Source organism: Botryllus schlosseri, chromosome 7 (assembly GCF_051294905.1).
Source record: "Botryllus schlosseri isolate E-star chromosome 7, Bs_hap1, whole genome shotgun sequence".
Classification (NCBI taxonomy): Eukaryota; Metazoa; Chordata; class Ascidiacea; order Stolidobranchia; family Styelidae; genus Botryllus; species Botryllus schlosseri.
In genome coordinates, this window is record NC_137242.1 from 15,385,460 (window position 1) to 15,407,435 (window position 21,976).

At 40.9% G+C, this 21,976-nt stretch overlaps 1 protein-coding gene across 1 annotated transcript; it reads left to right on the plus strand.

Moving 5' to 3' along the window:
* The first annotated feature begins 4,037 nt into the window (after positions 1-4,037).
* On the plus strand, positions 4,038-17,834 carry LOC145442659 (uncharacterized). Its single transcript, XM_080320634.1, has 8 exons — positions 4,038-4,229; positions 4,629-4,883; positions 5,916-5,977; positions 10,824-10,983; positions 11,925-12,048; positions 13,879-14,868; positions 15,329-15,431; positions 16,871-17,834. The coding sequence occupies exons 1-7, from the start codon at positions 4,167-4,169 to the stop codon at positions 15,400-15,402; spliced, it is 1,728 nt and encodes a 575-aa protein (XP_080176760.1). The 5' UTR covers positions 4,038-4,166; the 3' UTR covers positions 15,403-15,431; positions 16,871-17,834.
* The last annotated feature ends 4,142 nt before the right edge of the window (positions 17,835-21,976 follow it).

Consider the following 21,976-nt stretch of genomic DNA (forward strand, 5'->3'; position numbering starts at 1 on the left):
CATCGAGCGTTCCGCACTCGTTTCGACTGATAATTGAAAGTGTTTGTGTGGTCACCGACGATAAAACAAGTTCACTGATGATCGATGATGATCGGGAACTGCCTAATGATCATGTCTGTGTTTGATCTTTACGGAAAATATTGTGAAACATGGAACCTTGCCTGGTCACAAGCAACGGGGCGATGGAGGTTTAGTATTAAGTGCATGCAGAATGGTGCTAGCGCGTATCCTATGGGAGTGACGGTTTATAATCAGGATTCTCCATAAGTAACCAGATTCCAGCATCAGGAAAGCTATAAGTTCTTGAATTTTTCAATTAAATTCGTAACTCTAACGAGAGTGTGGATCTTTGTGTGCCAACTACTTGTTTTGTATGATCCCGGAACCTTATACAGTGTAGTTGTATAAGAGTGCTTAACGAAGATGTTAGCTCCAACATCACTGTGACACGGGTTCTAGTCCGTCCGAAGTCGACGCCAGAGTCTTTAGTTGCGTTAGTAAGTTTTTCGAGGCACCTCATGATACAATCCATTTATGCGATGTCTTTCAATGCCTATTACAAACCTAGTGCAATCAGTTGACAACTCGTAAAGATCGCATTGAATATGATATCTATAGTGTAAAATGACCATATGACCATTGAACATTGATATAGAGACGGAGGTTCATTGCCCAAACTAGAAAATACCCTCCAACTCTCACCTCATTGTGGAAACCCAAGGAATAGCACACAACAAACCCTGTGTCAGTGGTTTCCAACCGGGAAGAACTTTCCTGACTTTAGAAAACGAGCTTGATAATTTTTTTTAAGTTTATAAAGAAAACGACACTACAAAACCTTCAGCAACGATTCAACCGCGCACACATGATTGCGATTTGGTATATTTTAAGTAAGCTAATTTTGACTTCGACTCAACAAAAAAGTTTGGGAACCACTGCTCTATATAATCGTTTAAGGCCAGCACATAATATTTTTGCTACACGCCAAGTGGGCCCACCTATACGGATTATTATTGAAAGAATGGCGGATATCTCTAACTGGGATTTTTTGGATTTAGCGCGGGGTCAACGGACCGCGTACATTTTGCGATGTCATCTTGGATCTCGCAACTGGTAGCATTTAGAGTTGCGATTAACCTTTGATCGTTAACTATTAAATCCACTGCTAGGAAAGTTATCCTGGGACATACCTGGAAAGTACTCGGTATTATTTCCAAGCAGCATTGGTTTAACTTTCGAGGTATCATGCCAACCGCGGAACTACCAAGGTATATAGTTTTTGCCGACTTAAACTAATTCATCGCCATACGCGTACCTGCACGGTATACGTATAATATGTTGCTCTATGTGGCAGTCCACTGCAATGGCGTATGGATCTTAGTGCGGAGCATGGACCGGAGCCGGATTGGATATCTGGCCGTAATTTTTCAATTTTTGCCGGACCGGATCGGAGCCGGGTCAGTACTTTTTCTGCTAAGGCCGGAGCCGGCTCGGAGCCGGATCAGTACTCTTTTGATAGGCCAGAATCTTTATGGATAAGCATGACGTTTGTAACTAAATAACTACCAACCAACAACACGCAAGTAACCGCCAAGCCATTGCGAAAAGAAACGAGCCATATTTTTAAATTCACGGAACCACCGTACCGTGTTGGGCCGGATTTCCGGCAGGACTTTTTCCTTTTACGGCCGGAGCCGGATCGGAGCCGGACCAGAGAATTGGCAAACTGGATCGGAGCCGGACCAGAGAATTTTGTGTAACTCCAAGAGTGCAAGGTTATGATTGTGCAATGTGCATATAAGACTGCTGTATTGACTATTAGGTCTCTTACAGTTAGGCTACTATATTGTATCACTCTGCGCACCCTCCGGTATAACCGTTATAATTGCGAAACGCACGCTCGAAAATGGCGATAATGCAATGTATCCGAATCGATCGAATGCTATATTACCGGTTTACAATTGTCTTTTGTTAGAATTATCGGTTTATCTTACCGTATAGAGATTGAAATTCAAAGTTTGTGGCATGTCTGCCTTCTTATCGTTATTAGCTAAACAGCTTCAAATCTGGTCATCCCAGTAAAACATCACAACTCACCAGCATAATACTATACGCAATATTTAAGAGAAATTTAAAACTGTTATTATTCATTTATATTACAGCTGTAATCTATGATTTTCATAATTGGGCGTATTGTTAGACCGATTTAAAACGTCTCATTGTGGTGCAAAATGTGTGAATTGCAGGAAAGTAGCGAAGGTTGGAGGTACATCGCTTAAATGTGAATCATACCTATGTTTGGGTATAAAAAATGTATTCACGCTATATTTATTAGAACAGTCAATTTGAATCTAATTCTCTCGATGCAGATGATCCATTCTGACAGGGCTCGAGTAAATAGATATTCAGGAGATGGCGCGCTCGGTTGCAAAGCGTGCAGTCTACATTCGCTGCAGCTGCTTCCAATCGACGACGACTAATAAACTGTAAGGTGCATGAGCTAAGGTTGAGCACAGGATTGTGAAGCATGGCTGTGAGTTCAAATCATAGTATACATGCTCGTGAATAATTTCAAATGTGTCATCTTTTCGAAACACTCCCACTTCAGTTTTTTATCTCGAAGCCAACCGCGTATAAAATGTTTTTCAGTCGATACTCGCAACTCAACACAATGAGTGATAGTAATATGTTCCGTTCGAGTCACGATAAACATTTGGTTTATTAGAATTCGTGATTTATAAAAACTCGTGTCATACCTACTAAAACAACATCGTGAATTCGGAGGTTTCAGAAACGGTTGCCACTAAGGCAGACTTCGGGCAAAAGAAAAACAAGGAATAGCCGAGTTGAGGTTTTGCAAAACAACGGTGTAATTGGCGCCGAATTGCACCCGGACCGTACTGTCGAGTTCGCCGACCGAATATTATGCTTGTCACAGATATATCATATGCAATCCTACTGTAGGTATTAAAATGCAATGTTGCTGATTCCATTTAGAGTGTTCGGTGTCGGAAATACATCTATCTCCGACTGTTAATACACACCAAATCCCTTCATCAGCAGTCCTGCGTGCATGGTGATTTAGCACCCATATTGCGGCTGTTTGTCACTTCGAGATTTCCTGAGAAAATTTTCTTCATATCATCACATTTCCACCAATTATACACATGCCCGTTGTGCGCATGAGTATATGTTACTGTAAGTGGGAACCCAATGAAAATTCCAAAAGTCGTCATTGTTATTAATGATAGTTGTTGATGATATCGCCTGACACTAACTGATGCAATTTATCGTCGGTTTAGGCCGCAGTATCGAATTCATATAGTTCTAAGTGCGACACATAGGACAGGGCACGGAAAATAAGAATTGGCACATCTACTACATCTCACTCTGTCTCTGTCACTCGTATATATCTCTTCGGAACAAATTTATACTACCATGCATACCAGATAATACTTTTTCTGGTAGCTGTAATTTTGTTCTATTTATACGGAACAGAGAACTCCACAATTCCAATTTATTATTTCCGATTTCATTTTTAAAATATTTATAATGCTATTTACTCGTTATTGGCGTCTACCGATTCCATCGGGAACAACATTATGTGCAGATATGAACGTGTAATAAGGGTGAAACTTATTGTGATATCCACTCACAAAAGAAGCTTATTTCTCAATTCTTTTCAATAACCACTAACGAGGTTCAAAGACAGGCAAGGCTACAATGTCAACGAGATTTTGCTTAAGGTCGCATTCAAATCCACGGTTCATGTCATATTATTCACCTATCGATTATGAAAGCTTAGCGGCGCTTTGTTAAGTTGCCGTGAATGATGGATACATAAAACCGCGAACCGTTGCCGGTTGCGAGAGACAATTGCATTGAGGCGCGGTGAGCGTGTTAAGCGACGAAATCTGAAAGTTTTTCTCTTATTATTCGATCATAATCCCGGACAATCTCATCTCTCTTTTTCGCGACGCGAGAGCGCAGCTTTTACAAGCGAATAAATGCATTGCACCCATCCGACGAGACAGATTAATATTCTGTCATCATTTTTATCAAGTCATGTGCAAAGCAGTAACAGTTGTGCATCTTTCTAGCGTTTCACTATAGATACAGTGTAGTGTATTGGAAATTTGAATTCGCGATTTTGGAACCAAAAGACTATGTCGTACAGCACGTTACCTGCTCCGTCGGATATTTTTGGAGTCAATTCTGGGCTTCGCTCGGTAAGTTTTGCAGATTTTCCTTTTAAAGTTATTAAATTTCTGTGCAAGCCAATATTTTCGAATGGGCTGTAACAAATTAGTGAAGACGATGGAAATGGTACGTGAACAATGTGAACATGTGAACATCAGATACTTAGTATGCGACGCATGACCATGTGGATTAAACTTCGGATTAGGTTAGGGTTGGGACTGCTAGGATCGAATTAGGGTTGATTTCTGGGTTAGGATTGGTTTTGTGCTTATTATCACATTCTGAAGTGTCGAGTGCCAAATTGCGTCGCATGATCAAATATCGGGCAACAACTGTATTATCAGTGCCAACGTTAGCCGAACTACATGTTATTACCTTTACGAAGATCCGTAACAATTGCAATCGTAACAAGTTCGTGTTGATTTCAGCGAGTCTTCCCGATGGCAACCGATCGTCGAAGTGACGATAGCCACAGCCCGACATCTGAGCCTCGCTCGCCGCACTACAGGCCTGCGTTACAGCCGGCAGAGTTGCCTCCGCACCTGGTGTCTCTGTACAATTCTCCTTATGCGGCGGCGGCGGTGGCGGCCGCCATGGCAGGGCAGGGGTCTGGTGGCGCTACCACATCAGGGTCTCATTTTGGACATTTTGGTAGAGTTCCTAACTCGTTTTATCCAGTTATGGTGAGTCTTATGGTGATGTTCATGACGCGTGTTCTCACGTAATCTATGTAGTAATTATATTGTTCTTCATTGGTTGGATACATGATGACCATTACGGCAAAGTAGCGCTCGCTATATATGGTGTTATGCAGCAATCGAAACATCCTAATATCAGTGAATTACGTCGCCATTTTGAAATCGCTGCTTGTGATTCTGTAAAATACCTAGTTTTCGGAAACTTTCTCAGCGCCATCGAGTGCGTATTCACGCGTTACATTGTGAAGGAGGTATTTATCATGATAAATCGACTGAATATAAAGGAAAATCGATGTATATACCACAGTCATTGGTCAATATTTCCGTTTCCTTCAAAATATCGAATTGCACGATCGTAATCAACTCTTGAGCAAACCGATTTTAACGCCGTTTTATCTTCCTATCCATCACTCAATGCAAACGTGAAACCTCGCGCATAAATCATGTTCTCTAAATATACGATTTTGATTGAAGACCATATAGTAAATAATGGTAACATGAATAAATGTTAATTCGTGATGTCAGTTATCCCCCCCCCCCCCCAGTGCCAATGTATCTCGCAGATGTATGACATTACTCTTCCTGTAATCCATGTACAGCGTCAGGATGTTGTTAGAGTGTATGAACGCCATAGTGGCAGTGCCAGACAAATATAATTAATTACCAATATCCGTCCTTGAACGCTAGGGCAGCTCATAAAAATTAGCGAATATGAACCAATCTGGCCACACCGCTGTATACCAAACAACACACCATTCAGAAAAGGAAATCGGGCTGCAATGAATATTCAAATTTGATATATCGTATCACGGAATACTGTCCGATTACAAGCTGGTTTATGATTGGTTTACATCGTCGGTAACTTCCTCGTATACGGGCACGGGCAGGTTTATGTGATTGTTTGCAGAGATCGAGGTCGTGCGTTCATGGCCGTTAGCGCATTCAAAATGGCCACTCTAGCACTGACTATTCTCCTGCGAAAATATGCCAACATGTCCGTGTGTTTCTTTGATTTAGGTCGGCGGTGAAGCTTGGAGAAGACCTCCGTATTTATCCCAGCTGGACATGTATTGGCCAGGGTAAGTTCCGGTACATAAATAGAATGTGGAATTACACAACACTCAAAAATCGCCATGAATTAGCTCCGTACCATTTCCATTACCGTACATTTTAAATGCGTCTCCATTATGCTTCTGAAAAATGTATCACAGACGCCCCTTGCAGACTATATGCACAAAGAAGTCCATTATGTTTCTATGAACGATTCGTTTTCCTAATATGTTTACGTACGTGATGATCGTCTGAATGTGTTGATGCCAGTAATGACATTGCTTGTGTTCCATGTTAACTTAGCAGCCAGTGGAGACATATACCCATGAAATATGTAAAACGAAAATGTGTAATTTCAAACATGAAAACCGCTTTGATGACCGGCCCATATTCGTGACAATCGCGCTAACCAGTTATCGCAAAAGGGAAGGAAATAGGCTGTCTGTATGTAGGTACACTGTAACCCATTAGCAGTGACAAATTACAAATATCGATTGTCGAAATGAGATTTATTCGATAGTACTGTGGTGTTTAAAGTTTCTCCCCAACGATCGACAGAGTACGGGATTATGGGACTTGAGCACTATATATATTACGATCATAGAGCTCATGGTTACGTTTCTGCTCAAATCAACATTACAAATCTAGATTAAACGATATTTTGTAAATGATGTTTACATTTACTCAAAGCATATATATTATATACAGTATAGAACTATAAACAAAATTTCCTATACATCCTTCAATTTAGGAATTTTCTAATCTTCAGACGCTAAATTCGGTCACCACAATTTTACACACTATGATGTTGTTGTTTGTGGTATTCATGGAGTTTTTCGACTACAATAGTCATTTACATCAGGCCGATACTCTTTATTGCGATTTTGTGTCTGCCTGCTTCTAGCACGCCCACGTCTAGGCATTTTCAGACAACTCTTGGTGAATTATGCAAAATGCAATATCTAACAATGGCAAGCACGCACTTTAAAATCCCAGTCTAAAGTCGTATATGGTATTTGCTATCAAATGTGTCTGTTTAATATAAAATGATGTACAATAGGCACGACCCTCATGATTTGGAAAGGAAAATCTGCATAATCTCTTCGCAAAGGCAGGTTTCGGGTTGATATTTACTTTACTGTTTCACTAAAAACGTGGCGCTTCGAGTTGAGCGAATTACCTTTCATGAATAACACGGCGACGACGGACAATAACTTAATTTTCGTACCACAATGGCCGTAATGAAAAACTTGAATTGATACTCGGGCCAACGTTACAATAAATTCGAGTAGTATCCGTTGTTTAACCAGGCAGAACATTGTTTGAGTGACACATCAACAAAGCATCAATGTCGAGCGAACACACCTGAACACGCACGCTCTCGCTCGAGACAAACATATCTAATCACGGCTTCTTTACAGATCTGATGAGCGAAATCCCTGGATAAGTCCACACCTAATTTATACACTGTTTTCTGTGTGCGCGAAGTCAATTTCTTTTCAATCTTTTCAGCATACGAATATAATATTGTCCGTGTTTAACTATTGTAACAAAGGTGTTAACATTTCGGATACCTTCAACGGTCACCATGATACATTAATGGGCAAACAGTATCAATTATGCGGATGTGACACGGCCTTTCTTTTGAAGGTTGCAAAATCGACCAAAGGTTCGTATGAAAGACGGTCCCTAATGGAGAAATACATTGTATGACTGGGTGATAACAATGATACTTCTTTTATGTTGGAGTTAAAATTCTATTTGACTAGATTTATTCAATGTTTAGCACGATGTATGGGATATGCGGTGGTTAATATCAAAGTTGGCTATGCTTCTTACGATGTTCGCTACAGATAGTGGGCGGACTTTCCATGTCCTTATCATGAGTCTAGCGTTTCAACTATACAGTTTAAGAAAAACGTAAACGTTGAATTGTACAGTACATGTTGCATTCAGATCCGAAAACATCCCAACACGTAGTGTCGTAGATGAATGCCTTCGCCTGGAAGTCAGAGCCATCAATTTCAAACTTGTATCCAATAGTTACCTTTCCAGCTCTAAGTGCTATATTCGTATAGCGAGGGGATATTGACGACAGAATAAGTAAATGTGAATGATGTGAATTGATCATAGCTGTACGAGTGAATCATGTCTTCATAATCGATAGGGTTATATTTATTAAATTAATAATAATAGTAATAATAATAATTAACTAATTTATTTCAAATTTGCAGCATTTTGACCAATTCCTGATCTCATTATTTTTGGAATGGTGAAGTAAAGTTCATTCTAGTAGCTCCCTTTTAGGTGCTGCTTTTATGTTGTAAGTTACAGTCAGAACTAGCAAATTTTTAGTTTGAATCAATATGATGTCGGTAATATTATAGCCAGTACGGCTTATCTCACATTATACAAATTTGTAGCTGGATGAGAATTGTACTAAAGCTCAAGTAAGTTAAATCTGACATGTTGCATAGCGGAACAGTAGCGCGTTGGATGTCAAACGCCGCCTGACAGGCATTGTAGCGACGTAAATCAATTTGTATACCGAATTATTACACGATTAAATGAGCTACATGTAGATTGAACAATATAGTCTATGCAGCTAACAGGAAATAGCCGTGTTCCAGTTGATTGTCTACCCACAACGCACAACATTGATACATGTGATTTTACAATGCATAGTCAAAATTTATCGCTGGCACACGTTTCACGGCAGTTAATGATGCAAATTCGCGTCGATTGTTCTTTCCTAGCGTTGTATTAATCATGATACTTTTGAAACGAGTTTTCCAGTAATCGCGTGGGCATAGTTTTGCGTTACTTCCGCTATTCAAGCTCGCTCACATTTACAGCGTGTCTAATTATGTTTTGGGTGTTCTAATCCATATGCCGTAGCTGGGTAAACTTCCGTGAGTGATTTCATTTACAATCACTTTCCGCAAATTATCAAAAACACTCACTTCCCCGGTGTAAAAACATGGCTGTGCTACGCAGGCGGTAATTACAATATTAGTCCCATCGGACAATTGTCTCATCACTGTCATCCTTTTCCAGGGGCTCCCGTGGATTAACTTCCTGTATGTTAGTTAACGATCCACGCAGATCACTACAAATACGAATTTCGTGCGGATATGGTTGCTAATTTCATTTTGCACCATCCGCGCCCAATCTGGTTGGATTAAAACCAGGGTATGCTCCAGTATCTTAATACTGATTACATTTTTCGTCTGCTTCACAGTATCCGGATCCGCTTGCGATCAAATCATACAATAACTCATTGCGTAGAATAAACGCTGAGGATATTGACTATAAAGGTAACACAATATTGGGACATAATTTCTGCGGCATTCTGCAAGAAAATTATGTAATCTAACAATTTACAACTCACCCTAAATAATGTCGTCGGCTTTCCCGCCCGTTACATTTCGAGTAAATGACACGAATGCAGCAATGCAACGGCAAGCAGTTACGTATCAGGCTTGTGATGCAAAACACGTGTTACACGTAAGCACCCGCTGGTATTTATCTTTATTAGTATTGGTGTATTTGACTCGTTTTTATCCATTTAAATTGGGCGTGAAATCAAACTTCGTTACCAGAGAGTTCCAACTGCTCTATTGCACCTTAAGCAATGGCAGAAATGTGGTAAATACACTTATTTTACACCCATGTATATTTACGATTTACCATCGTTACGGAAATACAACTTGTGTCTAGATGTCCATTATAGTTATTCACCCTTATTTCAACCGCACTGCCTTTAGTGTGGATTTGTTTGGAGCAATAAACTGTGTTGTATTCCTTTAGCTTTAAGAGAAAAGATAAATTAGTGCTTTAAAAATATTAGAATTTTATAGACCATCATTATCAATGACAATCTTAGTACTGATATTCCCGAGACTCGTCGCGATCGTGAACGGTTGTATAGTCTCAGTAAGCGGGACATTGATTTCCGAGAAATGACCAAATTTACAGGCGTTGCCTGGTTGATTGCACCACTAAACTCTAAGCTGCGCCCACAAAAACGTATCCGCGTGAGGTGCACTTCGCATATAAATAGACACCACTTTCGTGCCAACTGCTGACTTGATAATACTCGAAATAAAATTCCCTACATCAAATGAAAAGGTCTCTCTCCGACCATTGCGAACGCTCGTCAATTACCCTAATAGCTTTGAATTGATAAATGTTCGCTCACCGTTGTGATTAGTTCGCGAGTACCTGAGAATAGAACTTTGCGCAGACTCCTCGTGCGAAGGAAAAGAACTAGGGTGCTTCAGGAAGTAATAAACTGTTCGACTAGAGCTGTTTCCACCAATAAACCATGTCGATCTCTAGAAAACATCGCATGCGGTTCAGGAAGTGGGAGAAATGTCGAATTGAGTAAAATTGCATGGGCTCCATGCTTTCATGTATACGAATGTTAATAGTACAGTAAGTCCATATATTGCCAATGTGCGTCACCTCCTACTCAGCTGTGACACTTGGAATCGTGGGTCAGTTACGAAATAGGCATTTTCCGACATGCTCCGATACTCGATTTCGCATTAAACAGTATATTCATAACGAAAATTCATTCACTTCATATATCCTCGACTGAGTGAACGTTAGTAGATGGGCTTAGCAATGACTATAGCTATAGCTGTTTTAGTTTCCCGTAAGTGGTCCAAGTTAAAAGAAATAAATTTGATTTCACGCTTAATTCCGCATGAATTGTATAATACGATATTTTCGTATGTGCATTAAAAGCAAGCTCGCGCAGTGTAATCGTAAGGACTTTGACACGCGCATAACAGTCACTGCAAGACTGTGTGTCATGTTAGTCTACATGATATTACAAACTGATTTATTAATATACATTTGCTCCGACAGGCTGAGGTCATTAGAAGCGGTCGTCGGACCTCGCACAAAGGCACCGAGGGAAGCGACTAGCATTCTCAAGTCGTGGCTTAACGACCATAAGGACAATCCTTATCCTACAAAGAGCGAGAAGATGACTCTCTCAATCGTCACGCACATGACGCTGACACAGGTATATAATGCATTGTATTGTTCGCTCCCACACCTCTGCATCTGTTGATAGTTTTCGCTGGATGCTTGACTTGCATTTTGCGATGCGTTATAACATATACATCTTTTGTATGAAGCAACTCGTCGAAGAGGTATTGTGTTTTTGTTTACACTAGCGCAGCACTTTCATGGCTCGCACGCGGGTGACTTTGCAGAGCCATATCTTACAAAACGATGGGTTAAGCTGACGGTATATGCGACGCTCCAATGGCGTTGAAACTAAAACTATAGTGCAACATTTATATATACGCTCTCATCGTGTGAATTTCATCTTCGAGAACCATTCTGTTATTGAGATACCATTGCCTGATCGGTAACACTCAAATTACCTACAAATTATGTCCCTCTCTCTTTTATTTCTTGTGCAATCTAACATACAAATCTAGTGATTTGCTTGGTTATTTTTCGATCTTATCATCAACGAATACGTCGAATATCACAACTAACCTATATGGCTTTTTCGGGTATGGTATGGTGAAACGTGTTGGCTTCGATAGCACATTTTCGACTGTCATATATAGCGTGCGGATCGTTTCAGATCTCGGTACGGAAATCAGTTCCCAACAGCCCGAATAGTTCTGATGTTTCAAATCTGTAGTATTGGTCCGAATCTATCCATGCGACAGTTTGATCTGTCAAACTGAGGGTATCTTTGGATACCAATTTGTTTGAATATGACGAAATCGTCGAAGGCTGAGCTAAGTTACCGTGGTTTATGATAGTTCCAGGATCTGTACCACCATCGCCTATGACTTTAGGAAAAGGTGAAAGGCTAGTAGCCTATAAAGTAATGATTGTGTCAGTCAAGGAAATAGACGAAACACTTATCACTGTGCGGTATAATTGCCGGGCATATCAAGCTGAAATGGAATAGACATGTAAAACTATGAAACACACTTTCAGGTTTCAACATGGTTTGCGAACGCGCGTAGGAGGATTAAAAAAGAGAACAAAATGACGTGGACTCCTAAAACAAGAAGTGGCGAACGTGATGACAACAGTAGCAACGACGAGGACCACGATAGAGGTACAGGCGTGATGTCACTTATTATTACTGTTGCAAACTTCAAAAAGTGTTTTGTTTTATCAACTATACCGACTATATTTACCATGCCGAAAGTAAGCCCACGGGTGATAGCAAAACAGTTGTATTACCGCCGGGATGTGAATGTGTGTTTAAGAAAAAAACACCTCGTTGTATTTAACGTGGATGACTAAAAATAGAGGGTCTTGCACTAAGTTTACACGGAATAAAAAGGCGCGCCTATAACAACAAGCAACCTTTGAAAAATATGCAATATTTCCGGCTGGTAGCACGAATCAGAAATATATCCTACGCCGTCGCTGAGAACTTGTTTGTATTGTAATCACTGCAATATCGATGCATTGCATCCTCCGGTGCGAATACAGCTCTTGGCGTGCAGAAAAGTCATGCGGCAGCGTGTTATAGCCTGTAAATTAGCGCGGTATTGGCTGTCGAAAAGCAGAATACTATCGGAACAACAACCTTTTCGATTAGAATTGGTTATTAATTCAAGTATATCATGTTGCCAGTTTCGTGGCGTTTGTTGCTGAAACCCGTAAGGCTTACGTGCGGACACGGCGTGTGAAATCGCACTGTCCTGTGTCAGGGTTAAGATTATCGCATGCTATCCGCGATCAAATCAACCTCGAAATTGCCCTGCTATTAGTATACCTCATGTACATGACTGTTTAAAAGTGGTCAATACTGTAAGGTATTGGGAGAAAGTAACAACGCAATACTCCGCGATTTGTGAATGGACTCATAGATATACAGAGGGGGTTAAGCTAGATACGTCTCTAAATCCCGGATAATTAATAAAGGCGTGACTTCAAATCCGGCCCAAATCATCTCATCTTGTCTGATTTTCTCAAATTCATATCCAAATTCATGTGTAGTTGAAAATAAACTCAGAATTTTTAACAAAATGAAATAAAAAGTTGAAAGATTGCCACATTTAATATGCATCAAGGGATCTTGTAACGTGCTTTTTAAGGAGTAATATATCATCCGTGTGGTCGCGAATCGGGAAATGTGACTCATGCATTGTGACTGTGTATACCTTTCGTGAAAAACTTGCAAAATCTGCCGGAAAATGTTGCTTACACCCGGCAAAATACGTCTCAAGTGCACGAAACCAAAAGAACAGTTTGCAGCGAATTTATCAACAACTCATACTGTATGAAAGCCATTACAGAGGCCAAAGGAACAGTCACTAATGCTGCGCAAGTCTGAGAAAATTCAACAGTGTAAAATGTCATCGCAGGGGAGGAGTATAAATTCACGGCGTCAGTTCTGCTTGAGTACCCACGCTGGCTATACTCCGACCTCCGTACAATGGCAGGTGGTCGGATTTCAGAAACCCCGTTCTCGGGGTCTCGATCAAATATTTCACCAGGCCCACTAACGAGTAAACACCATTGCCTTATTTGTGTGTTTCAATTGAATTATCACACGGTTTTAGCCAATAATCATTAACATTCGACGTGCATATATTCAACCCATGTCTTCGTTTTTTTCTACATTGAGGAAAAGACGGTTCTGATTAATTCGTGGTGTAAAGCATTGTTTTGAATCAGACGTGCATACCTTCCTGCGTGCCTATGTCCCTTCGCATTCCACTTGGCTGATTCTAATTTGTGAAGCATCATTTTGCTTGAGATTTTGTGTTTGATTTATACCACGGTATAATTCGTAGGTGGAGGTTCTTCTCCCATTTGTTGTCAATACATACTGTATTCGCTAATAGTGTCTAAGAATACGTCGCACCCAAACACCTCTTACGTACTCTTATTTACAATTATCTCTTGACGGATGCTTATCTTCTTTCTCTAGATTACTATGGAAGGCAGCGATCCCCGTTTTCTGTGTCACGGGATTCCACAGACGGTTCGTTACCATCTTTCGACGGATGCCGACGACCACTGATACACCCGGTATCAAACACCATCCCCAAATGCCTTTCGTCACCGATGCCGCCTCCGAACACAGCTCACGCCCTATTTTCCGGCTTCAACGGATTCACCGCTGAGCGCCGTATGATTAACGAAAATATCGCCGCCAGCGCAGCTGAAAAGAAGTTTCCTCACGGGCGGCCCGCGGCTAACAACGGAAACGCGACTAACCAGACCAAAGTCACCACCGACGCGAAAGCGTGCAGAAGCAAATCTCACGATTCAGACGACGAAAAAGACGCCGCGAGGGCGCCGCTTATTCACCTCGGCGAGCGAACATCGCAAACTGAAGACGACTGTGCTTTCCAAACCAATGCGAATCCAGACATTCGCCTCTCGCCGTCACAATCACGCGAAAACAGCCCGCGAGGAAGCGAATGCACGCCGTCCCCGCGCGTTAAAATCGAGCACGAAGAAGAATCGCCTTGCAGCGCGCCAAGCGCACACAGTCCGGTAACGCGAGATCGTAAAGCGGACGCGATAACTTCGTGGATGAAAGATTTTCAGCACCTGGTCGCCACGGGGCAAGAGGACAGGGCGAGGCAGGCTTTGGCGGCGTTTGCGTTAGCGGCGAAAGCAGGCACGTATCCGGACTTGAGAGCGAACGCGTTTGAAGCTTACAGGGGGACGGATAATGGTGACCGTGCGGACAGACAGTCCGCTTTCAGAAACCTGTCGCTGTTTAACAACCCGTATAATACGCGAATTGATGCGGGCGATCGCCAAAAGAGACGGCTTTCGGATGGTAACTGTCGCAGAAACAGTAGAGCGGAAAGCGACAGTTCTGACGCAGAATCAAAATCGTCAATTCCGGAATTTCTCACGAGGAAGCGATCTATTGAGATTTCTGTGGCACGTCCAGAAGCTTCGGGTACGTATATTATACCTTCGTCAAATAGGTCCTGTATCTCGGTAACCGAATATATGTTTGAGGAATTCAACGATTTGCATAGAGTCAGTCCTTTTGCGTTGGTCGCGAAGATATGTCTTTCAATTTCGGAGGTAGCCGACTGCGATTAACTTTTAAAAGTATGCGACTCTTCTCCCTAGTCCGCTTTTGAAATGGCATGAATAGGTTACATATCCTTTTTCCTACTTCCAAGTAGTTTTGACATGCCATTGCTACCTTTATTTGTATTTGTGTATAAATTTAAAACATCACTCTTACTTCTACTTGAGTAGCAAAGCTGACCACCTCTACTTCTATCCTATACTTCCAACACTGGTGTGGTGCACATAACGAATGTGGCGTGTCATTGAAGCAGTGAAGTGGTTCAGCGATTTGCCGCAATCGAGATCGATCTGGTTTGTAATGATTAATCAATTTACAGGCGATATCAGCCATCAGAAAACGGTCTTGCGCACACAGTTTGCGTCCGGGGAGAACAGTAACTACAAAGACTGATGGGTGCACATTGACACAGCGAACACCAGGTAAACGGCATTGCTGTGAAATCAATCTGGCAGAAAATGGGTCTATGATTGACCCCCTTCGTTTTTAGCATGACCGCATGAGCGAGTGTGACTTTGCTATTGACAATATTATACAGTTGTTCGCCCGGTTAGTGTCAGACGCGACTTAGATATACTGACACAGTCCAACATTGAAATGCCTGTATCAGAACACAAATGCGCTGAATCTAGCAACTACTCTCTCACGTGATTAGATAATGTATGTCGAATGATGCAGTTGTTTGCAAGCATAGTTTTATTTTGTAAACAACATTGTTCGATATGCACAGCGGTGATTGAGAATATCAATCCGCAAATTTGGCCGTAACGTGCTCACAAATTGCGTGCAACGGAAGCGTATCAATTAATCTTCACGGCGCTGAATAGCTCAGACGCGTGGCTCCTTAGAAGGCCGCGTTTTACAATCATGACCCAAGTTACCAGCTATTGATGTTTATGTTTCAAACTACCTGAAAGCGGGAACTATTTTCATAGCGGCAAATGGACCGGCGTTAAAATCTCGGTGGCCGATACAGCTAAGTGACAACTTATCGGCTGTTACAGCATAAATCAACCATTGTGAACTGGGCATGATATATCAACAAACGATATTATTGTAGTTCGCGTCGTTTAGTTCGAATAATCATTCTGACTCTAATGTACTGATCCTGTAACCTATGTCAACATTCTTACAACACGCGACGTTGACACGGTGCCTTGGTCCGAAATGAAATGGTTCCAATCATCTGTATACGAAAGTGTTAAGATAAGAATTGTTACTATGGTTTGTATATTTACAATAGCGTGAATATTGATTGAATATAATACGAGTATATCGTGGATGAGAATCTCTTCAATCACTACGGTGCGGTACTTTTTCGTTTCCGTTTGATTTCAGTCTCTTCTGCTTAAGCACTACCGTTGTCATTGACTAAAAGCAACTTGAAAGCAACTTGTCAGACAATTTCCCAAGCTATATATATAATGCTTCAGTCTTTTAAGTTTGTTGATTGACTTCAAAATTGTCAATGGAATCACAGAAGTTTATGGTAAACGAAGATAAATCGTTTTTATCTGCGACTGCACGGATTCGTCCTAGCAAGAATGGGTTGAAAAGCTAAGGATGTCGCGATAATACGTTGTTTGAAAAAAATTTCAATTTACCCGCGTATTTTCTCACCCCGTGCCTTGCAGTGCAATATTGTCGCGCTTCTCAGTTTTAGCGTGCATTAGATAGCTGATAAACTGCTGTTTGGTGTAAGGATTGTTGTCGCGCTTTAACCCGCAGAGGTATAACATCCATTTAAAACAATTACCCCTTTCCTAAATTTGAATTTATCCGTTGTTCTCAGATGTATCAAATGAGCATGAAATTCATTCATATGCAAATTCCTATGCTAACTCATTGATTTTTGTCGTAGGTTTGCATTCCAAGCCGAATCGCGCCACAGGTTGCATAGTCGTCCAGGACCATTTCGTTCTGCATTCGGCGTCCGTAGCATGCGAAAGAAAAAGAATGTGACACTCTCGAAATGAAAAATCCAACTCGACCCGGCGAGTCAAATATTGTGTAATCAGGAACAAGCTGCTATCGTACGTTTATGTGTGAATTTCGCGACCAAATGCCAGACCTAGCTGTCTGCACAATGCTACCCAACAAAACATTATGCTCGTGACTGATCCATTTGCTTGTGATTACCCGAAGTATCACTTTATCCGATTTTAGAACACCCAAGCGCTAGAGGGCACAGGTCTTCGTTAGATGGATTTTGCGCACGGGAGAAATACGGATTACACTTTGAGGGTGTGATCCGCTGGGATGAGATTCCAAGCTTGTTTTCATAGCCAAATTCAAGTTCCGTATGAGAAAATATCCCGTTTACCTTCAAGTTTCAAAGGATATATCCACATTAATTGCAGGCCTTGACAAAGTATCAATTGCTTCAACATACTGCTGCGAAAGTGAGATCGTTTTTTAGAAAAGCAACGCCTTGAAACCTCTATAGCGAGCAAGCAAAATTGATTTTCGCAAATCAAAAATGCCTAATCTGGACTTGATACTGTTTCGGATAATCATGCCGTGTTCATGACCGAGTACACTGCAACAACAAGGTCATATGCATCTCTAATGAGAACTTGGGGAGTTTATTCCGTTTTTTGCGTATTCCTGATGAAATGAGTGTTTTTTTTCTCTAAGTGACATGTCATAATTTTCTTCTGTGAATTTTGTCGTAGCTATTATAATAACGTTTGTTCTCGGTAGGCCTATATCAATAAACTATGTCTTTAACGATAGATACATCCTATGCATTATTATGGTGTTGCTGTTTTAACGTTTCCGCGTTCAAACCGTGAATAAAAAAAATTCAGTTCATTGTGCAAGAATGTTGTCGGCCTATGATCGTATACTTATACCTTCATACATGTGATTGAGTCTTATATGAGGGTCAAGCGAAACGTGCGTCCCATATCTGATGATGACATAGGACAGTGAATAGGATAAGACTGAAATGACAGGCATTACAACAAGTACTACACACACTTATGCAGCGACAATTTATTTCATACGATAATGGCAGGTCAGGGCGAAATCTCAGTATCTGAGTTGTGGCGAGATAGCGTAGTGGTATAAACCATATCTGCATCACCAATGGGTTGCGGGTTCGAGGTCGACCGAGGTCCACTCCAGAATACGGACCCAAGTGTTTGAGGTTTATCTAGACTCCTCCTCGCCATCTCATCCGTGCAAACCGTGTCTTATAAAAAGCCTAGAAGTGGACCGTGCTACAAGTCCGCAGCTATGGAATAAAATGAAGAAAATTGGCCTGGTGTAAATGACCGTATAGTAGTCGACAAACACCATGGACACCACAAACAAACAAACAAGTGAGTGACTGATTCCAAACGAATAGAATGTTAGGCTTCGAGCATTCGAGTATCACTCATTGGGATGTCATAAAATTATGGATGATAATGGAAAAATTCACTTGTGCGACCAGACCGTACATAATGCCAGTTGTCGACGTCATGAATGACTATTTGATATTTGTTTCGACCAGGTCATTGCACTTATGACAATGCCGTGGATTGACCTCTCAGCTTCACAGAAATATCATGTCGGCTAATCTGCGTAGCTTTGTAGGCTACTGTTACGGATGCTACGATACGATTTGGCGAGGTTTCAAAGATTCAACGGTGGCAATAAAGAAGAAAAACTATAATGCAGGGGCTATAACAAAACCGGAGACGGCTCGTGAGGTCATATTTTGCGGCCTGCGATCTGATTTGAGATTTTGGAATGACGCTAAGTCAAACGATTTGAAATTATGAAATTGATTTCAGTTTCAAAATATTGTCGGTTTTGTTGTTGTTTCAAAATAAGCTATTCTCCTGTGCCCAACATTTGAACCGGCTTCGGCGACGGCAACAGCATTCCATCGAAGGAGAATCATCTGATATGAATTGGCATGGTCATATTATCTCGATGTGCGATGGCCCAGACGCCGCTAAGACCAAGACGCTTCGAAAACGTCTTAGGGCGTTCTCACAAGATCAAGCTTTACGAGGTGATAGCGAATAACCGTCTCCGGCTAGTCCCAATATCGAATCCCTATTCGCTGAAAAGCGTTGTTAGGCACCGTGCACAGCTCATAGCTCAAACTAATATGAAAGTAATGTGCGCGATGATTTTTCTTGTTGTATTTGTATTTCTTATGTAAAATAATACTTCTGTTGTGGTAACTATATGACCGACGCCTGCGTTAGAGAGCAGATCGTTGTACTGACGTATAGTTTTAAAACGTGGTTGCTAAACAGTGTGGCTAATTCTGACCCGAAATCGAATTATTGCGATCCGCGGTCTCTACAAAATTTGAAAAGTGGATCGCGGCCCATTTGGAATGGGTGAACCCTGCTATAATGCTTGTTGATGATATATCCCTCAGTGGAGAGGGACGTTTGGCATGGACTCGGAAAAATCGTCCCTAACTACTCGACGCGAATCACGACAGTTAATACGTGATCCGCATTCCGATTAATTGAATTATTTCGTCCACTCCTCTTGGTAAATTTAGGATAATTTTGTATTGAAGTGGTGAGTAACTACTTTTCCGGATTACTCAAGTATGTTTTTCCTATCTACGTATATTACTTACGCCAGTGTTTCTCAAACTTTTTCCGATCGCGTACCAGTAATTTGTGTTTTACTATACTGCGTACTAGGGATGGGGTGAACGCGAGGTTCACGTTTGCGTTCTTTGTGTGAGCCTCAGAAATTTAGAAATTCACGTTAACAAACAAACCTTGGAAGGTTCTGCACTGTGAAGCTTTTTCATCTGTCACAATTTTCCATGTATTGTAAAACCTTTGACTGAAATTCTTTGTTTTTCATTTGCGAGCCACTCTATGCATGGCGCTGTCAGCATAAAATCAACACTTAACGAGCATGCACGTGACAATCTCTAAAATTTTACTTGCTTTGTCACAAAAGCAATATATATATATAATATCCAGTTTTCCGTTTGTGAATGTTTGAAGACTTTGTTGTGAACTTGACTCATAATCACACGTCATCAAGATCGAAATACGCTACATGTAGTAGGTATAGTAAGCGAATGATACTTATTCAACCAACCAATCAATAAAATTCATATAAAGAATACATCGTTGTCTAATGTATTAGAAAATCTAGCAGGTGTATGGGTCCATCTTGATTTGATATGCTTATTGTATCATAAAAACCAAATCTATGTGATTGGGGTGCTGGCTACTCCTGTATAACTTGTTAATTGGATAATATTGATAGCAAGTATAGAAACCCGTTTTACACTCTGCTCAATATCACTGTAGAAATACTCAGACGCCGAATACATTGTCCGGTCTGGCCTAAACCGTGAATGCGTAAGCTTATATTCCCTTGCAAGTCCTCGTCGAAATTGTCGGCAACGCGACGGAAGATATTGATTTTATGGGATTATTATGTCATTTGATTGCGCCAGATGATACAATTGGCGACTGTTAAAAATTCTTTATCTAGGCTACTTCAGCATTGTGGCATAATGTGGCCCGAATTGTCGCTATGTTCGTGTAGGTAAATTAATATATCAATTCACTAAATGTAGGGTTGGAATTAGTTGCGTGACGTTCGCGTTCACAGAGAACTTTTCTAAAATGTTGGCGTTCACGCGCACCGGAACCTTTCAGAGGTTCACATCATCCCTACTGCGTGACACCATGACCTTGAATGACTTATCTTTCTCAAATGTATACCTGTATTCAGTAGTTAATGTCAATATCACAATATCTTAGCATGATAACTGATGAAACTGGTTCGTTTGCACACACAGCAGTCGCACGATCTTGTCTATAGTGGTATAACATAGGACATCGGAGATTATATCCTGGTTCAATTTAACTATTCCCGCTATCGGACTTCATGGTCATTAACGCCGAGAAGGCACCCTTGCTCACACACCGATGTGGAGGCAGGGATCTCGATAATTGTTTTACGCATAACTTGAATCAATGTGTCGCTTTAACAGGCTGAGCTATACATGGGTTTGCACAGAAACCACACACTGTAGCAAACATTGTCCCAGGCGGGGCTGTGGAGTCGAAAAATTTTACCACCGACTTTAACTCCGAATCCGACACCAGACATTTTCAATATACCTATGCTCCAACTCGACTCCGACTTCCGAGTCATTAAATGTATAGCGACTCCAACTCCAACACCAACAGTAGCAGTGTAGCACAAATTTACTTCGAAAAGTAGCCAATATGCCAAAGCGATATGGTTTAATGATTTTCATATAACGATTAAACATATGCCAACATATTATTCACGATGGCATGCAAAATTGTTTCATTATGGCACAGCTCGAAATACTCACTGTACAATTAATATGAAAGTATTTATTTTGAAATACCATTCCTTCATTCATATGTTAGAAGTTATTAAGTTTTTATTACATAGAAGAGCCAGGTATATGCTAATAGGTATGGATTATTCAAACATGATATATATCCTATCCTGTATAAATGAAATGTGGATAAAAAAAACATAGACGTGTAGCTCTTGTGTATGAGTCAGAAACTTTAATACAGAGATGTACAAATTTTCTCACGGCACACTGTACTGACTTCAAGCACACACACTCTCACTACTATTATTCGTTGGTCAGAAACGAAATTCAGGGAGTAGTCAAATATCATATGTCTACTCTACATGCACTTAGTCAAGTATTCATGGAATAGGACTATACTTGCACTCTTTCTTAAAGATTTGTTCGGCCCAGGTGGTTGAGCTAGCCTACTTCTAGAAATAGTTTTGATTTTGTCAAGTGGGAAGCAGCGTTTGGTTATTTTTGCATCACGTTTACAAGTGATGTTGTCCGTCACAAAACCAAACAATTCATTTACTCTTTCACAGTGTCATGGCATAATTCCAAAACCTGCGCGAATTTGTGATCAGCAATTTGGGGTCGGTTGCGAAGACGCATCTTGCAATGTTCTTCCCCTATACAACT

Bases quoted from the DNA above. Each gene is read 5' to 3' on its own strand.
- LOC145442659 (XM_080320634.1), top strand. From the start codon at position 4,167: ATGTCGTACAGCACGTTACCTGCTCCGTCGGATATTTTTGGAGTCAAT. The intron at 12,049-13,878 runs GTACAGGCGTGA...TTCTTTCTCTAG, and splicing joins CGACGAGGACCACGATAGAG to ATTACTATGGAAGGCAGCGA. The intron at 14,869-15,328 runs GTACGTATATTA...ATCAATTTACAG, and splicing joins GGCACGTCCAGAAGCTTCGG to GCGATATCAGCCATCAGAAA.